Genomic DNA, 15,921 nt, shown 5'->3' on the forward strand with positions numbered 1-15,921 from the left:
TGCAAATAATAACCTAATTCATGAGACCAAACCTCCTTCCATGTGTTATGCTTTTATGTTTAGAAATGCAGACCTTTGATGGCTTTTACAATCAGGCCTCTGCACAGTTTGATGAAGGGCTGAACCAGGTGTGGTTAAGCAAAATGCCATAAAGCCATGTATGACAGTTCCCCTGAGGAATTATATGTAAACATAAAGTCAAGCAAAACCTTCCACTGGTGTTTCATCAGTTAACAAGACAGAGATAGCTCTAGTTCAGCACTTTTTTTGATTTGAAATGTTTTTTTCTTTATTGGACTGGTTTATTTCAAGCAATCAAAGCAAGAATTATGCACAAAACCATACAATCAGCAGTTATATATTCATACAAAGACGTATCAAACTTAGGATAATTACCATGGACATTAAATTAAAGATTGCTTAAAAAGGGAGTGGAAGGAAGCAAATTTATATAATCCCACCCCTGTTCTACCGTACCATTTTCATTATATGATTAATCATTATCCAGTTCATAACATTTTATCAGACAGAATGAAGAATCATTAGGAAAAATCCTTAAAAAAATTATGACGAACATTTTTCATGTAAATTTTAAATTCTGATAGGATTTTGAAAAATGCATAGCTGGTTCAAAATACATGACATTGTTAGTGTGCAAGGTTTAAAGTGTACGGGCGACCTGACTAGAGTGTACGCTGCCTTAGCCCAACAGCAGCAGGGATAGGCTCCAGCAAACCTGTGACTTTGAAAGGGATTGAGCAAGTTTGGAAAATTTAGTGATAGAGACAGACATTTAGAATGGTCAAAAGTTGACCATTTAAACGAACTAAAACTGTAGATTGCAACATTTAAAGTGTGCCTCGCATACTTTGCCAGTGAAGATTTGAGCTTAGTTTTGTGAAAATGGAAGTTACTTCACAAGATAGCATTTTTGTCATATTTACAGTGGAGGAAATAAGATTGGGGGAGGGGATTCTTGAGATCAGAGAAAAGCATTTTTCAAGCCCGACAGGTTAAGTTGATGCCAAAGAGCTCATTTTTGGTCTGATATGACCACAGCACCTTCACCAAATCACTCTCTAAATCATAAAGCTGTTCATTGGCAGATTTCAGCCGTGCCTGCGCATCTGCCTTCTACAGAAGGGCTACTTTTACGAGCACGGCAAGATGTTCAGCCATTGCGGTGTAAAGTATTACCAAAGGCTTTCTTGGTGACTGTGGTGCAGTTGACCAAGTGCACCAACAGTTGTCACTAAACCCTCAATTTCTTGCTGATGTTTGTAGTCCATGCCAGTCCAGTGCAGGTCTACCATCTTCTCACCTAAATCTGCTCTTCAGTCTTTCCCATGTTAGAGAGTTTGGAGACTGACTGACTTATTCTGTGGAGGTGTCTTTTCTGCAGGTGAGTAGTTCAAACAGGTGTCTTCAACTCAGGTGAGAGGTTAATTAGTAGAGTCTAGTCTATGTGAACCAGAATGATTACTAACGGATCAAATATTTCCCTCAATGAAATGCAAACAATAATAAATTGTATAAGTTAAATTTAAAGTCCACTTCTTGATTTTCTTTGTAACGACAGACTGAAAATGACAGATTGTCAATTTATTTTTAGGTGAGCTAACTGACAAAATCACTAAGCGATGTAATACTTATTTCCTCCACTGTACATGCAGATTTTTGCTTGTGCCTTTTATAAAATCATTTTTAAGTCAACATTAACCGTTTTGTGATAGAAATAGGAGAACAATGTAGAGACATTATTAACAAAGTAGCAAAGAACAATTGCACTCAACTTAAAACAATGAGATTTACCTGAACTGTTCGAGTGCCTTCTTTCATGAGACTCTCTCTTTCTATGATTATCTTTAGAAGCGAATGATTTTTTTTTCCTGTTTCTTCAAAAGGTGAAAAGTTGCAGTTTCTTTTTTGAAACATCAACCCCCACCTCACCTGGAGAGCGCTTGCGTCACCATAATGGGAATGAAAGAAAATGGATCATACCAAAGTTAACTAAAACTTTGCTCGTAAATGTTGTTTCTTTTTGATGAAAAATGCCACAGATTCAAGGCAACAACAGTAAAAGATAAATAAATAAATATAATTGAAGTCTAAGCCAACTGAACCTCAGCTTCAGTAGCTTTCAGTTCTTCTTAAGCTCTGGAAGTTTCCTGTTTGATATTTGATATTTCACTAGACATACATTTTTTAGCAAGATCGTTTGGATTGCTTGAAGAATTATATTTTATTATTTTATTTATTTTTATTATTATATTTTATTATTTTGAACTACCCTAAATAGTTTGGAAATTTCTAATAAATGGTAGAGTTCTGAAAAAGGAAACCATTTTTTTTTTCCTAAACAAACATTCAAACATTTTTTCTGAGTTAAAAATGCTCTTTGGGTTTAGCTCAGTTTAGCTCAGGCGGTACAGCAGGATGTCCAACAATCGAAGGGTTGGCGGATCGATCCCCGCTCTCCCCAGCCAGCTGTCGCCCCCCCAAGCTCGGCTAGTCTGCAACTCTCCGCTCCCGCCAGGGGATGGGTCAAAATGCGGAGAAGAATTTCCCCATTGTGGGATAAATAAAGTATCAATTATTTTATTCATTATTCATAGGTCAATTATTAAAGTTTGTTCTTTTCATTCATCTTCCATTTTCTCATTCATGCACCTGCAGCAAAATTATTTGCTATCAAGCTTAGGTTTCTCCTCAAAAAGGTCCTTTTCCCTCCCCTCTCTGGAATTTTCCTTTGTGCTGCCCGCCAGCTAAAGGTTTAGTGATTTCCGCATGGGAGACGTTAGGAGGAGAATGGTCAAAGTCCTGGGTTCAAAGTCAACAAACTGCCGAAGAGTTAAGATGAAGGACCCAATCGGCACCTGCTCTGTGAGTACTTCTTCCTAAAAATGGGGGGAACGTTTGATTTCAAAATAAACGTAAACCACATGTTTGACTATAGTTTTACTCTATCACACACAGCTCGGTCACTGTGTTGGTTTGAATTGGCTTTGGCTCAGTTGGCTTTGTTCGCTGTCTTTCAGTACAATGAACTCTATCAAAAAGTAAAGCAATATTCAAAAGATGGAGAAAACTTCTTCAAAGAACTCATGGCAGTTTTTCAGCAAAGGTAAGATCCTCACATATATACGGAGAATAGTTTGTTTGATTCAAGTCACTGTTGCTTCACTGGTTTGTGGTCAGGGCTGAGCTGGAACTCACATATGCTAAAGGATTACAAAAACTGGCAGGGAGACTCATCAAGGCCTCCAAAGGGATGACAAAAAAGTAAGAAATGTTTTGTTAAATTTGTAATAATAGTTTCTGCTTTTTCTTTGTTTTGTGTTTACAATGAGCTGATTGCCATGGAAACACCTTATTTTGGAGAAAACATGTGAACTGCGAGTTCGATGTGATCAAAACACAAGATGAGTGTCAGTATCATTGGCTAACCCTTTTTTGTTGGTGTCTATCTAGTTCGACCTACACCGCTTGGTGTCATGTGTCAGATGAGATGTACTCAAGAGCTGACGCCCACAGGTAGGGTTGAACCTGCACATGGTAAACAAGTACTGGCTAGATCTGGAGTGAATGGGGTGAGCTGTTCTTTTTTTTCCAGATCATTAGGAAATGCCTTTAACCAAGAAGCCATTCTGGAAATACGACAGGTTTCAGACGAGCACAGCAAGAGGAAGAGGCCTGTGTGTACTTCATTCTTTATCTCAGCATCAGTAGAAGCAGTTTTAGAATAAAACAAAACTTTCCTGTTGTTGCACATATAACTGCAGGTAGATTTGAATAAAAAACCCAATGAGAAATAACATAAATGTGTTACCTGTAACTGTTTTTTTAAAGCTTGACAGCGTCATTGAAAGAAATGGAAAACTGTTCCATAGTAACTGGAGTGACCAACTGAAGGTGAGACAACATCAGCAAAAGACAAGAATAAGGACTTGACCATTAAATCTATGACATGTTTAGGATGCATTTATTCCAAATATGACATTTGTGTTCAATGTTAAGAATGTATTTTTACAGTGCACTAGAATTGTTTAGCTACGTTCACATCCGGCATGTGACGCACGTTCTTTAATGCGCCAAATGCTAATTTTTGAACTCAGGTTTAGCATTTGTTGTTCACACTGAACTGTCCTAGTGGATGCACTTACAGTTGGAAGAAGTGTTGTGCGAAATGTTGCAGTGCAAATCTCGCCAATCTTGCACCAGGCTTTTATTTTCACAGTTCTATTTCGATATGAAAGACTCGGACCAAATCTGAATTGCTTTCCTGCCCCTTTAGCTTCTCCCTCTCCTTACATTTCTCCCTTAAAGCGAGGAGAAAGACGTAACTACTGCTTGAAGATGTCATCAAAATCGCTGGTCACCTAGGTTTTTCTAGTCATCAGTTTTATAACTTTAAAAAGTCATACAATAACAAAAAGTCAGTACTTACATTTAAGTGTAAACTTCTGTGCTCCAGAGCGCACCGATGTGAAGAACTGTGCTTCTCCTCCCCGCCACAGTGCGATGTGGATCACCCTACTAATGGAGGAAAAGTAAACTTTAAGTCACCACGGCTCCTTCTTAAAAAAAAAAAACACTTTTGGACTCCAAAACACCTTCAAGTGCCCCTACAGTTGGAGCAATAGAGCCAGAGGGGTGGGGAAGTTATTCATATTCGGCCATGGTGTCATTTCTGGTCTACACTATAACATTTGCCATAAAGCTCTCTAAAAAATAAGAGTTTGCTGAAGATTAAAGCTTATAAAAAAAATGTTTCCTTAACGTGCAAATTGAAGTTTGACGTTTTTGTTTTGTTTAAGTGACTTTCCTGTTTTCTTCGTCACACAACAGCTAAAAAAGAAACTGATTGCATTAACAAGGGAACATGAAGCTCTGTACAACTTTGTTGAAAACAACAAGCAGATCTGCACAGAGAAAGAAAAACAAAAGGTAAATTTTTAACAGACAACTTTTTACAGCGCAGATTTGATATCTGGAGGTTCAGATAGATGATATGCTTATAAAAACTGTGAGATTGCTAAACTTTGGGCTTTTGTTAATTCATGAGTTGTTGTTTTTTGTCTTACAGATGCTAAACAGGCTCACAAAATCAGCAGAAATACAAGCCCGGGTGGATGAGGAGTATTTCCTCGCTAACACTCAGGGTCATCAAATGAGACTCAAGTGGGAGAATACGTTGAAGAACTGCTACCAGGTAAAACTAAAGTAATTCTGTTGTGTATTTATTCAACACATCTTCATATGGAAGGAAGTTTTCTGTAGGCTCAGATGTGCACAGGACCACCTGTGAAATAAAACTGGTTTAATAGAAACGTAACAATAAACAAAAGGCCATATTTCAGCCTACCTTTTGGAAGAATTCTTATTTTACAAAGTCAATTCATACCAGTTCTAGAATATTTTGTGTTGCATTGCTTTAAAGTACAACGTATCTGCATGCAAAGAGGAAGAAGATCACAGAGGAGAACTCTGTGCAAAGACATGTGAGAAGGCTGGCTCAAGGCAACTATCTCTCTGCAGCCTTTATGGTTTTATATGTCACATATAAATCTGCTTTAAATTCATCCAACATGAACTCATTTAATGTGTTATTGTGCAAATTACATGGGCGGCAGCACTGAAGCACTGACCAAGCTTACAACAGCTCCATTACTGTCTTTTTTTATTTTTTAACTACAGATCATCCTGGAGCTGGAAAAACAGCGGATTGAGGTCCTGTGCAACATTTTGAACAGATATAACCTCCATATGTCCAGTTTTGAAAAGACCCTCAAACATGTGAGACATCCTACTTATACAAGTGCAAACTTCTTCTTTTTTTGTTTTTAAATATGCCAGCACTTTATATTAAACTTTCCGGTTTTTAGAGCCAAAAACAGATAGAGCAAGTTGTCCAAAGGGTGGACATGGATGAAGACATAAAAAAGTTGGTGGAGGAAAACAAGATCACAGGCGAGGGCAGCAAGGCAGAGTTTTTGATAGCTGATTATTATGTAAGTTTTGAAAAGGTCCCTCAGAAATAATGTTCTTTTCTAGTAGCCTTCAACATGAAGTGCACTTTTACTGTCAGATTTTTTTAGTTTATATATTTGGATATGAATATCTTGCATACTTTTTTTAATTTCCTAAAATGAATTCTGTAGATCAGTTGTCAAAACAATCTATTCCCCTTTGAACTTTACTGTTAAAATGTATGTTTTAATATGATCTAAATGAAAAATTTGCAAGTTCATGAGGGGAAAGAGTGAAAATTATGATAAAAGACAAGATAAACATACTAAAATAAAAAACACATCTTTGTTCAGGAGGAGGACAACAAATCCTTCATGAGTAAAGACAGAAGAAAAGCCGCCATCAAGTTTAAACTCCAGCGTCTAGAAGACACCATTGCAAAAACAAGGAAGGACCGTGAGGGTGAGTTCAGCAGAACCTCTTTGAAATTAATAAACAATTCAAAGTTTTTAAAATTTCCACGTCTCCTTGCAGGTCTTGAGAAACTGATGAAAACTTACACTGCAAATCCGTCTTTTTCAAACCAGCAGAACCGTGAGGAAATCGAGCTGCTGCTGGATGAGGTGAACAAGTAGTTTATGGAAATATACATACGATTTTTACTTTGTATCAGTAACAAGATCTTCTCAAGTGCTCACTAATGCTATCTGTCACTGGCAGATTACTTTAAAACTGAATCTACTGGAAGCCACAAGCTCCAAACTTTCTTTAACACTGTCGGGAATAGAAGGAAAACCCGAGTCGTGCCATCCTTTCAGCGACAGCATATCTAAATGGAAAGATAAGGTAAGAACTGTATCAACTGTTAGTGGGATTTTAATTGGTGTTGACAGCATCAAACTGTGAGTCTGGTTTGTTTTCCGAGACGTTTCTTTAGCAGGGAATTGTGGGAAAAGAGGGATAACATCAGAACATTTGCTGCAACCTCAAATTACACGTGGATCAAAGCAAAAACGTGAAGGAATCTCAGTCAGAGTCAGTAAACCTGATGTCACAAAATCCTTCAAAACTGCCACAAAATCTGACACAAATTTATCAAATAAAACTATTAAAAAAAACTCATAAAAATAACCCATCTTTAACAGATCGACCACATAGATGAGCAGAAAAAATCCACATAACATTGTTTAGCTATTGCGCCCTAAAATAGAATGGGATTTGCTTTTAGAGTGATGTGTTATCTGTTAAAAACACACACACAAATTGGCCAGCAGTGTAATGCTCTAATGTGAAGATGACTCCACTTCTGTTTAAACAGAACATGTGGAAATAATTGGAGATTTATTCATTTTACTAAAACAAAACCCAATATTAAGGGCATTAAAAATGGCCAAACTAATTTCTCTTTTACAGTTAGTCATTGATGTCGTCTTTCTGACATAAAGATAACAATATTTCAGTGATTTCTGACTAGATCTTTAATTACCTCATTAAAGCTTGTTGTTTTGAGCGATTTGAAAGCATTCTTTAGATTACTTTTATGGTTCCTTTTCTAGGTTTTTCTTCCTTTCTAGACCCATGCTGTGTTTATTTTTTCTGTTAGGACTGTGAGCACAGCATCATTCAGCTGACTCGTCCGGTCAAACTCAGGAAGACACCATTCCGAACCAAATATTCACTGAGAGCTTCCATCATCTACAAGGGCCCAGTTCAGATCCTGTCTGTATCCCCTACGAAACCAAGAGCTACTGTTCCGGCTAAAAGACGGGGAACTTTGGAGGGTAGCAGCACTGCTAAAGCTGAGATTTCCCACAGAGACAGTGACAAAACACAAGGTATTTCATTTAGATGAAAAACTAAACACATTTCCAACTAAATCTGTAAAAAATACTTTGCAACATGTTTTTAGCAGATGAAACAACAGCGTGCAGTTTGGGGAAATGCAAGGTCCTGTTCAACTTCACACCTGAACATGAAAATGAATTGACCTTAAAAGAAGGTGAGTGGTGACTCCAAAGCAGAAGATCTAAAACAAGAAAGCACTGCACTGGTTTGATTATTTCCCTCACAGGGGATCTTGTGGACATTTTTGCCAAAGAAGAGAATGGTTGGTGGTTCGGTGCTTTGAAGGGACAGAAAGGCCACTTTCCATCTGGGTTTGTGGAGGAGCTGCCTGTGATCAGCAGCATCCAGTCGTCTGAAGGCTGAGTAGTGATCCTAATGAGAAGCCAAAAATCACTTTTATTGTGTTTGATTGTTACACTGTACAGTAAAACAAACACAAATCTGAGTCTTCTATTGCGTGTTTCTGTTTATTATGTACCACTCTGATGCTTTATATTCAATTTCAAAAACAGTCTAAATCTATTTTTCTTGTTGAAAGCATTTGTGATTTAGATCATTCATAAATTTTTGGAACACTTTAAGAAATCTTGGACTGTTATGTCATCATTTCCATTATTTATGTAAGTGTATATATTAAAAAAATTCAAAGACTGGTATTTCATGAACTTTTACTTTATTACATCAACATGACCAACTGTTAAATACTATTACTATGTAATATTATTTAAAAAAAAGAAATAAATGCAAAGTATTTACAAGCAATGGATTAATACAGAGAAAAGGAAAATGCAAAAAAGCTATTATAAAATTTACAAAATCAGGTTGAAGCACTTCAAAGGGTTGAATAATACAGTAATGAATATCATGAAATTTGATAAAATCACAATGATGAGACAAAATATTTAAAAAATTGTGTAATTTTCCTTTTATTTTTAAAACTTAGACTTTGCAAAACTGCCAAAAATGTGTTTAACAGGAATAAAAGATGTAATAAAATCTCCACTGGCTTCATTTCCTCTGACTGTGAAAACTTTACGCCGTGTTTTGTCGTGAACAATTCCGTTTCAGCGGCGTACTTGACCAATGAATTCCTTCCTGACGTTTGCCAGGAATGCGGGTAAATTGTTGGTCTCCTGAAGTCGAGTCTCCAGGACTGGCAAACCCTCGAGAACTGGATCACTGGACACGACTGTAGATATAAAATACTTGGATGAATATCAAACCAGTTTAGATTTTTTGTTTTGAGATCTAAACATTGAAAATGAAGCCAGAAAGGGTTGTTTTTCCTTCTTTACCCTGTTTTAATTTACTTTTGTACAAATACATTTATGATGCTAAATGTTCATTTAAAAAGTTAAAAGTTAAGTACAGTGGTAATGCTTTTCTTGGAAAAAACAAAAACATTCTGGCTAAAATACTTTCAGAATAAAATGTGAGAATGACTGTCATCCAGGAACTATATACTGCTCTTATTGGAGAACAAAAAACAACTGATTCTGAGGTCCAAGTGGTGTAACTATATAAAATGATTCTTTAAAATATTTTTGTTTTGACTTAGTTCTGCGTTTCATACCGAGAAACCAAATGTAGTTTTTTATTTGGGTCCAACTTACTCTGGTATGATCCATTTTCTTTTATCCCCATTGTGATGACATAAGCGCTCTCTGGATCAGATGGGTTGATGTTTCGATAAACAAATTGCAACTTTTCACCTTTTGAAAAAAAAAAAAGAACCATTCACTTCCTTTATACAAGACATGGAGAGAGTTTCACTCCTGAAAGAAGGCACTAGAAATGCTGAGTCCAAATTCATCTCAATGTGATAATTAAACTGAGTCCAAGCCATTCAAAGAGAAAATGATTCCTTTACAGTTCATCATGGCAACAGGGAAGGACAAAGTGGAAGCTGTGAGTTTAGAATTTAATAAAACTGTCAAGAATAATTTAAAAAATAAAAATTGGGAAGAAATCACATCATTGCAGCAAAAAAGTTTTGTCAGAAATCTTTACGCACAAAAAAGGTTTGAAGAAAATAAAAAAGGATTTACAATAAAGACAAATGTGTACATGTAACCCCCTGAGATCATATAGTGAAATGGTATGGACAAAGTTGCTCCTTTACAAAAAGCTAATATAAAACCTTGATTGGTTTGAGTTTAAGTGTTGTTAGCAGCAGTGGATTTTACTAGAATGCTGCATCAATTTCAGGTAGAATTTGTGATGCCTCATTAAAATAATACAAACAATGTCAAAAGTGCGAGTAAGCATCCACATTCCAGAGAACAAAATGTCTGCAGTTCCTGATTTCAAAATGTCTACTGCATTATATGTTTACATTTTTGTCTAAATTCTGCCCTCTAGTTTTTTTTAATTTTCATTTGATGGATTTCTATTTGTATTATAATTATTTCGTTTTCGTGAACACTCCAAAAAGCTCTGGCATTTCTGTAAAGCACTTTGAAATGCTTCTGTCTTTAACATGTGTTCTACAAATAGAGCTTCACTGCTTTAAAGAAAAAGTCTAATCTGACATATATTTAAACTAAAGCGTAGGTATTATTGTTAATGTTTAGTAGTTTGAATGTCTCGGACTACAAAACCGCTTCATTTCTCGATACAAACTAAACCGCACACATCATAACTGCATTGCAAACCAGATTCAAAGAAAAAAGAATTAGATATTTATAGACTAGCCTTACCTTTGGCAGACTGTGTTTTGCTGAGAATTGTTCGTATCTCGAGCCCCAAATGATCCTGAAACACCAGTCTGGCTTTCTGGAGGTTCCTCAGGCGGGTTTTGTTTGCTTTATATTGAGACTCAATAACTGGATAAAACAACAACAAAAAGATGATTGTTTCATAAAATTATGTGATAAACAGTCAACAAAGCTTCCAAAAGTATCTCACTTTGTTTTCTCTTGATTTGTTCTTCTTTGAGATTCTCTATTTTCTGGATAATTTTCTCCTTCTCCGTGTCTTTCTCTTGGATTTCAGACATCATCTCAGATATAGCATGTTGTTTTTCTTTAAGGGCCACAGTTTTTTGTTGCAGATCTGAAAAGACAAAATGACTCCAGTAATACGTGTTAACCACATCAAAGTTGGCCAGTTGTATTTAACATAATATTGCATTAGAAGCAAGAATGTACACAGTTAACATGGAAACACATCTGAAACCAAACTATCTTGTTCCATTCTATCTGTAGTGGAAACTCACCTTTCTTGAAAGTCTTTATTGTCTCAAATAGCTTCTCATCATCTGTGCACTTTTTCAAGCATGTTTCTGTAAAATTATGGAGGGAAAAGGCAGTTAATTTACAAAAAAAATTCATCAAATTCACATAAAGCACACTTTTGATCATATGTCTGAGTTTGCAACGTTTTTCCTCTCACATTAAAAAAAAAAACAACCCAAATTGTGATTATTTTTTTCAGCTCAAGCTTTTAGGAAGTTCATCAGCTTTCAGCTTTTTTTTCTGTGATTACATGTCATTGCACACCACAGTAACTATCTAAACAAGAAAGTAGAGTTACGACACAAAGTTAAGTGTTTAAAAGCCACTTAAAGGACATTACATGCAGAGATTTCTTAACTTCAAAAACAAATAAAAATACTTAATGAAATGTTTTGTCCTAAGAAATGCTTAAATATTGGCTTCCAGAAAACACGATTTCTAAATTGTAAAACAATCTAATACATCCTATAAAAATGGTACAGCGCTTGTTTCTAAAATAAACAAACTGATTACAGAGCAATTGAACATCATTAATGTCCTAGCATTCCTGAACCAGTCACACTAGCCAGCAGATTTCATGAGTATCCAATATTTCATTCCTAGATTATTTTATAACATGGTTGAATTCACTTTGGAGGCTGCTATGTTCTAAATGAATGTATGACTATAAAATAACTGAGAAACAAGACAGTATAGCTTACCAACTGCTGACTTCACGAGCTGTTTATGTGAGAGGGACAACTCTGTGGTCATGTCGATGATGTCTGCATAGGTTTTCAGGTGTTTACTGTGGATCTCCTCCATTTCACTGGTGAACCTGTCACTCATGTTTGGGTCAGTAATGGACATCATGATGCTCTGATGTTAGTAACTTACTGGTAAGAAAAAAATAAAGACAAATGGGTTTAGTTAAGTACATTTCACAACATGTCTTGCTGGTCTCACGAAGAAAGGGATAGTAAAGTTTGGGCTGACAAAACAGAATCTATTTAACTAGAGTACCGCGACTATTTCTTGCAAAGTTACAATTTTTTAAGGTTAAACATGTATATGGGGACAAACACGTAGATAAACTAATCCACATTTTATGCAATCTAAGTTCCACAGCGGTGAGCAATAAGACCCAACACAACATCTTTCATTATAAACCTCCACGTAATTGTTTATTTTTTCGAATGTAGTTGCTTGCTAGATAAACTTAAATGGCCACATAGGACAAAATAAGCTTGCACGTAAATGTCGTAACGTGACTTTTACGTAGTGATTAAAAGTGTAATACTGATTATGGTGTGTGATACAACTTTACTAAAGTAGTAATAATAATAATGGAGAAATATACATTACAAAAACATTGTAGGGAATACCAGCGTTAGCATGTTAGCTCTAATTGCTAGCAGGTTTGCGTCGGTTCATTGAGATTATTAGCTTAAAACTAGCTTGCCACTTGCCAAATAAACGCAACAAATTTAAGCTTTTCCTAACATAAGAATTATATTCTAGAAATATTTATAGGCTACTTACTTTCATCTAAAGACAACCAGAAGACAGTTTATTGGACGTATTCTTTGGACGTAAAAACAGTTATTTTCAAAAATTCGCGGTTACAAGACAGCGGAAATGACGTAGGTTATTGTCTTCCGGTCATGGTTTTAAAAACGAAGTATTATCCATATATTTTTTGCTCTCAAAATTAATTATTATCCATACTTTAGCATTAGTAATTTTTCAATTTAATTTAAATTTTTTAACCATTGTTCATTGCTCTTTACCTCCACCCAGTGGTGAAAAGAGGAAATTCAAATAATTCTCAAAAATTGGCTTTGCAATGCAAATATAAATAATAATAAATAATGGTTTACATATTAAAAAGCTCAATATTTTTAGTAAAAAAAAACTAATAGACAAGTATGTTAAACTCATCTGAGGATGCCAGATGGACTGTGTTTTCACATTGTCGAGAAAAGGCTATTTCGTTTCTACATTCATTAAGACATGACAATGGCAATATTAATGAGGCTGAAAGGTTGCAGGGTGCACTTTCACTTGGTGTGTGTTTAATGGTTAATATGTAACAGTTGTACATGCAACGTTCTGTAAAGCACTTAGTGGCTACACAAGCTGTAAACTGTTTTTGTACTGTGTCCTAATGGTCCTCATGCTTTGGGAGCACATTCTGATATTCCATATGAGTTTAAACAAATTAAACATGTTGCCATGGCTGTGATGGGTGATTTATGAGACCAGGCTAAAATATAAAGTCATGTGAGCAAAGAAGGGGGCTTCATATTGCTTTGACCAGTGCAGTCGAAGCATCTGTGCTAAGTAAAAGGGACTTCAGATGGACTTTATTCACAGCTTTGGTGTGCTTGTCATACAGCACCTGCAGAACGACTACAAAGATTACCATGCGTTGCTTAACTTCATGTCAACTGTGGGTGACCCTCGTAATATATTCTATTTCTATTTTCCATTTTGGTTCCATCTCAGTCATGATGTTGGCACCAAGATGATTTGGGTGGCTGTTATTGGAGACTGGTTCAATCTCATTTTTAAATGGTAAGATTTTTCCAGCACGATTATTCTATCTTTGTTTTGCTGATTGTAAATCAACCATTTTCCTTCCTAGGATCCTGTACGGGCAGCGGCCTTACTGGTGGGTACAAGAAACACACTTGTACCAGAACCATTCAGTACCACGTTTGGAACAGTATTACATAACGTGTGAAACTGGGCCAGTTAAGTATTAATACAAATAGTTTCAGCAACAATTTCAACATATACAAAAGGTTGAAGACATTTCTTTATGATTGTTTTTGCAGGCAGTCCTTCAGGTCATGCCATGGGCTCATCCTGTGTCTGGTATGTGATGATCACCTCTGCTCTAAACTTTGCCAAGCCCTCCACTGTCTCTTCTCACTGGAGCTTCCAAAGGTGTGATAGTATATTATATTTCTTGCATTATCAAGATGTTTCCTCATGACTGTTCTAAATCTATGGCATTTTCTTAGGTTTTATCTCTTGAGGTTGTCTTTGTGGATGGTTTTTTGGGCGATTCAAATAAGCGTTGGTGTCTCCAGAGTTTTCATTGCAACACATTTCCCACATCAGGTCATCCTTGGTCTTTTCACAGGTATGTTGTGCTTTGCCAGTGCTTTTGTATGCCTTTGTGTTTTACAGTAGATGTAGAAATCAGTTTTTTCTTTTGCATTTGAAGGTGTGCTGGTTGCTGAAGGGTTTGATCACATCACTTTGGTCTACAACGCGAGCTTCAAAGTTTACCTCCAGGCCAATATTTTCCTTCTGTCTTTTGCCGTTTGTTTTTACCTGCTCCTCACACTGATGGACATCGATCCTTCATGGTCAGTCACTAAAGCAAAAAAGTGGTGTGCTAATCCGGACTGGATCCATCTGGACACCACACCCTTCGCTGGTCTGGTGAGAAACCTAGGAGCCTTGTTTGGACTGGGCCTGGCACTGAACTCTGATATGTTTATTCAGAGCTGCAAGAGGAAAAATGGCTACAAAATCGTGTTCAGAGTCACGTGCATGGCTGCAGGTCTAACATTTCTGCAGCTTTACAACTTCATTAAAATGCCCACTCACACTGAGACTCTGTTTTACATATTTTCATTCTGTAAAAGTGCCTCAGTGCCTCTGGGTGTGGTTGCTGTCATCCCTTACTGTGTTGACTTTCTGATCAAAGACAAGGACAGGAAGTCCATTTAAAATGTCAGACTCCGCCTTCATTTCTTTTCTGTCAATAATTTGTTTGACACTGGCAATAAAAAAATGTGTGTGTATGAAAAGGTCTTAAGTTTGTAATTAAAGTGCCTGTCGACAGGAATTACCACAACATTACTTCAAGAGCATCTTTGTTTATTATTCTTTGACAATTGATGTAAATGGTGGTTTGAAAGAGTGTCACTCAAAATATCTAAAGAAGAGAAAACTATAACTTTATTTCTTAAAAAAATATTTTAAATGATAAAAATCCATCAATATTTTTAACTCACTCCATGCTTTTTGGGGTCATGGGGCTGCTGAATCTTAATCTGATTAGGGGCACCCTGGACAGGTCACCAGTCTGTCACAGGGTCACAACCACACACTCATAATCACACAATTTAGATTCATTAATCAGTATACGTAGCATGTTTTTGGACTGTGGGAGGAAGCTGGAGAAAGCCCACACATACACGGAGAACATGCAAACTCCATACCGGAAAGGTCCCAGCTGGGATTTGAACCAGGGTCTTCTAACTGTGAGGCAAGAACGCCAACCCACCATGCAGCCCTTGTATAAATCCATTTGGTAAAATAGTACCAACAATGCATAGCTTCCAATAATAATCAGTAACTACTGCAATGGGGTATGATACGTTTCTGAGAAAAAATTAAAATTTTTACGTGTAGCAGAATTTACTGAATCTTTTGCTTTGGTTGCTCTGGATGTACATCCATCCTTAAGTGGGTTACGTAATCTCTTATCGGGTCTTTAGTTTCTCAGATAATCATCAGCTCAAATGTAATGAGGTAGAGCAGAGTCTGATGTAACCAGATTAGGCAGATTAGTTCAACTTGGGAGCAGAATCCATTTCCACCGTTTCTCACTCGTCTTCGGTTGCTCAGCACTGAATTCACCTGAGGCCTGGTGCTGAATTATGCAATGTCTGTTGATGCACAGGCTCTCTGCCAAATCAAGTTTGAAGAAATATGGCTCCTATTTATTTACAACATTTCAAAGTATCACTTAAACTTATTTGTCTCTTTACCATGATGTCCCCACTCATTTCTGCCTTGGATCACACGTTTTATCACTAACCTGTGATGCTGTATAAATACGTAATTGGATTTGTTTATTTTGGACCCT

General features: G+C 36.5%; 3 protein-coding genes across 5 annotated transcripts; 2 read left to right on the forward strand and 1 right to left on the reverse strand.

Moving 5' to 3' along the window:
• The first annotated feature begins 2,772 nt into the window (after window positions 1-2,772).
• Window positions 2,773-8,471, forward strand: nostrin (nitric oxide synthase trafficking). 3 transcript variants are annotated; one of them, XM_011489755.2, is made up of 16 exons: window positions 2,773-2,883; window positions 3,039-3,124; window positions 3,199-3,282; window positions 3,472-3,534; window positions 3,614-3,695; window positions 3,850-3,912; window positions 4,849-4,947; window positions 5,087-5,212; window positions 5,698-5,796; window positions 5,886-6,011; window positions 6,324-6,432; window positions 6,505-6,593; window positions 6,691-6,816; window positions 7,574-7,805; window positions 7,880-7,969; window positions 8,042-8,471. In XM_011489755.2, exons 1-16 carry the CDS (start codon window positions 2,788-2,790, stop codon window positions 8,176-8,178), a joined length of 1,707 nt encoding a protein of 568 aa, XP_011488057.2. In that variant the 5' UTR covers window positions 2,773-2,787; the 3' UTR covers window positions 8,179-8,471. The 3 variants fall into 3 exon arrangements, with proteins under 3 accessions (XP_011488057.2, XP_011488058.2, XP_011488059.2); XM_011489756.2 differs by having other exon boundaries at window positions 7,883-7,969; XM_011489757.2 differs by lacking the exon at window positions 5,886-6,011.
• On the reverse strand, window positions 8,472-12,684 carry spc25 (SPC25, NDC80 kinetochore complex component). The gene is made up of 7 exons (XM_004081739.4): window positions 12,573-12,684; window positions 11,753-11,926; window positions 11,033-11,098; window positions 10,723-10,869; window positions 10,515-10,640; window positions 9,429-9,527; window positions 8,472-9,004 (listed from the first exon to the last, which is right to left on the reverse strand). Exons 2-7 carry the CDS (start codon window positions 11,901-11,903, stop codon window positions 8,880-8,882), a joined length of 714 nt encoding a protein of 237 aa, XP_004081787.1. The 5' UTR covers window positions 11,904-11,926; window positions 12,573-12,684; the 3' UTR covers window positions 8,472-8,879.
• A 240-nt stretch (window positions 12,685-12,924) lies between these two features.
• Window positions 12,925-14,911, forward strand: g6pc2 (glucose-6-phosphatase catalytic subunit 2). The gene is made up of 5 exons (XM_020713124.2): window positions 12,925-13,607; window positions 13,678-13,787; window positions 13,871-13,982; window positions 14,060-14,181; window positions 14,266-14,911. The coding sequence occupies exons 1-5, from the start codon at window positions 13,390-13,392 to the stop codon at window positions 14,775-14,777; spliced, it is 1,074 nt and encodes a 357-aa protein (XP_020568783.1). The 5' UTR covers window positions 12,925-13,389; the 3' UTR covers window positions 14,778-14,911.
• The last annotated feature ends 1,010 nt before the right edge of the window (window positions 14,912-15,921 follow it).

The sequence above is a fragment of the Oryzias latipes genome, chromosome 21 (genome assembly GCF_002234675.1).
Source record: "Oryzias latipes chromosome 21, ASM223467v1".
Classification (NCBI taxonomy): domain Eukaryota; kingdom Metazoa; phylum Chordata; class Actinopteri; order Beloniformes; family Adrianichthyidae; genus Oryzias; species Oryzias latipes.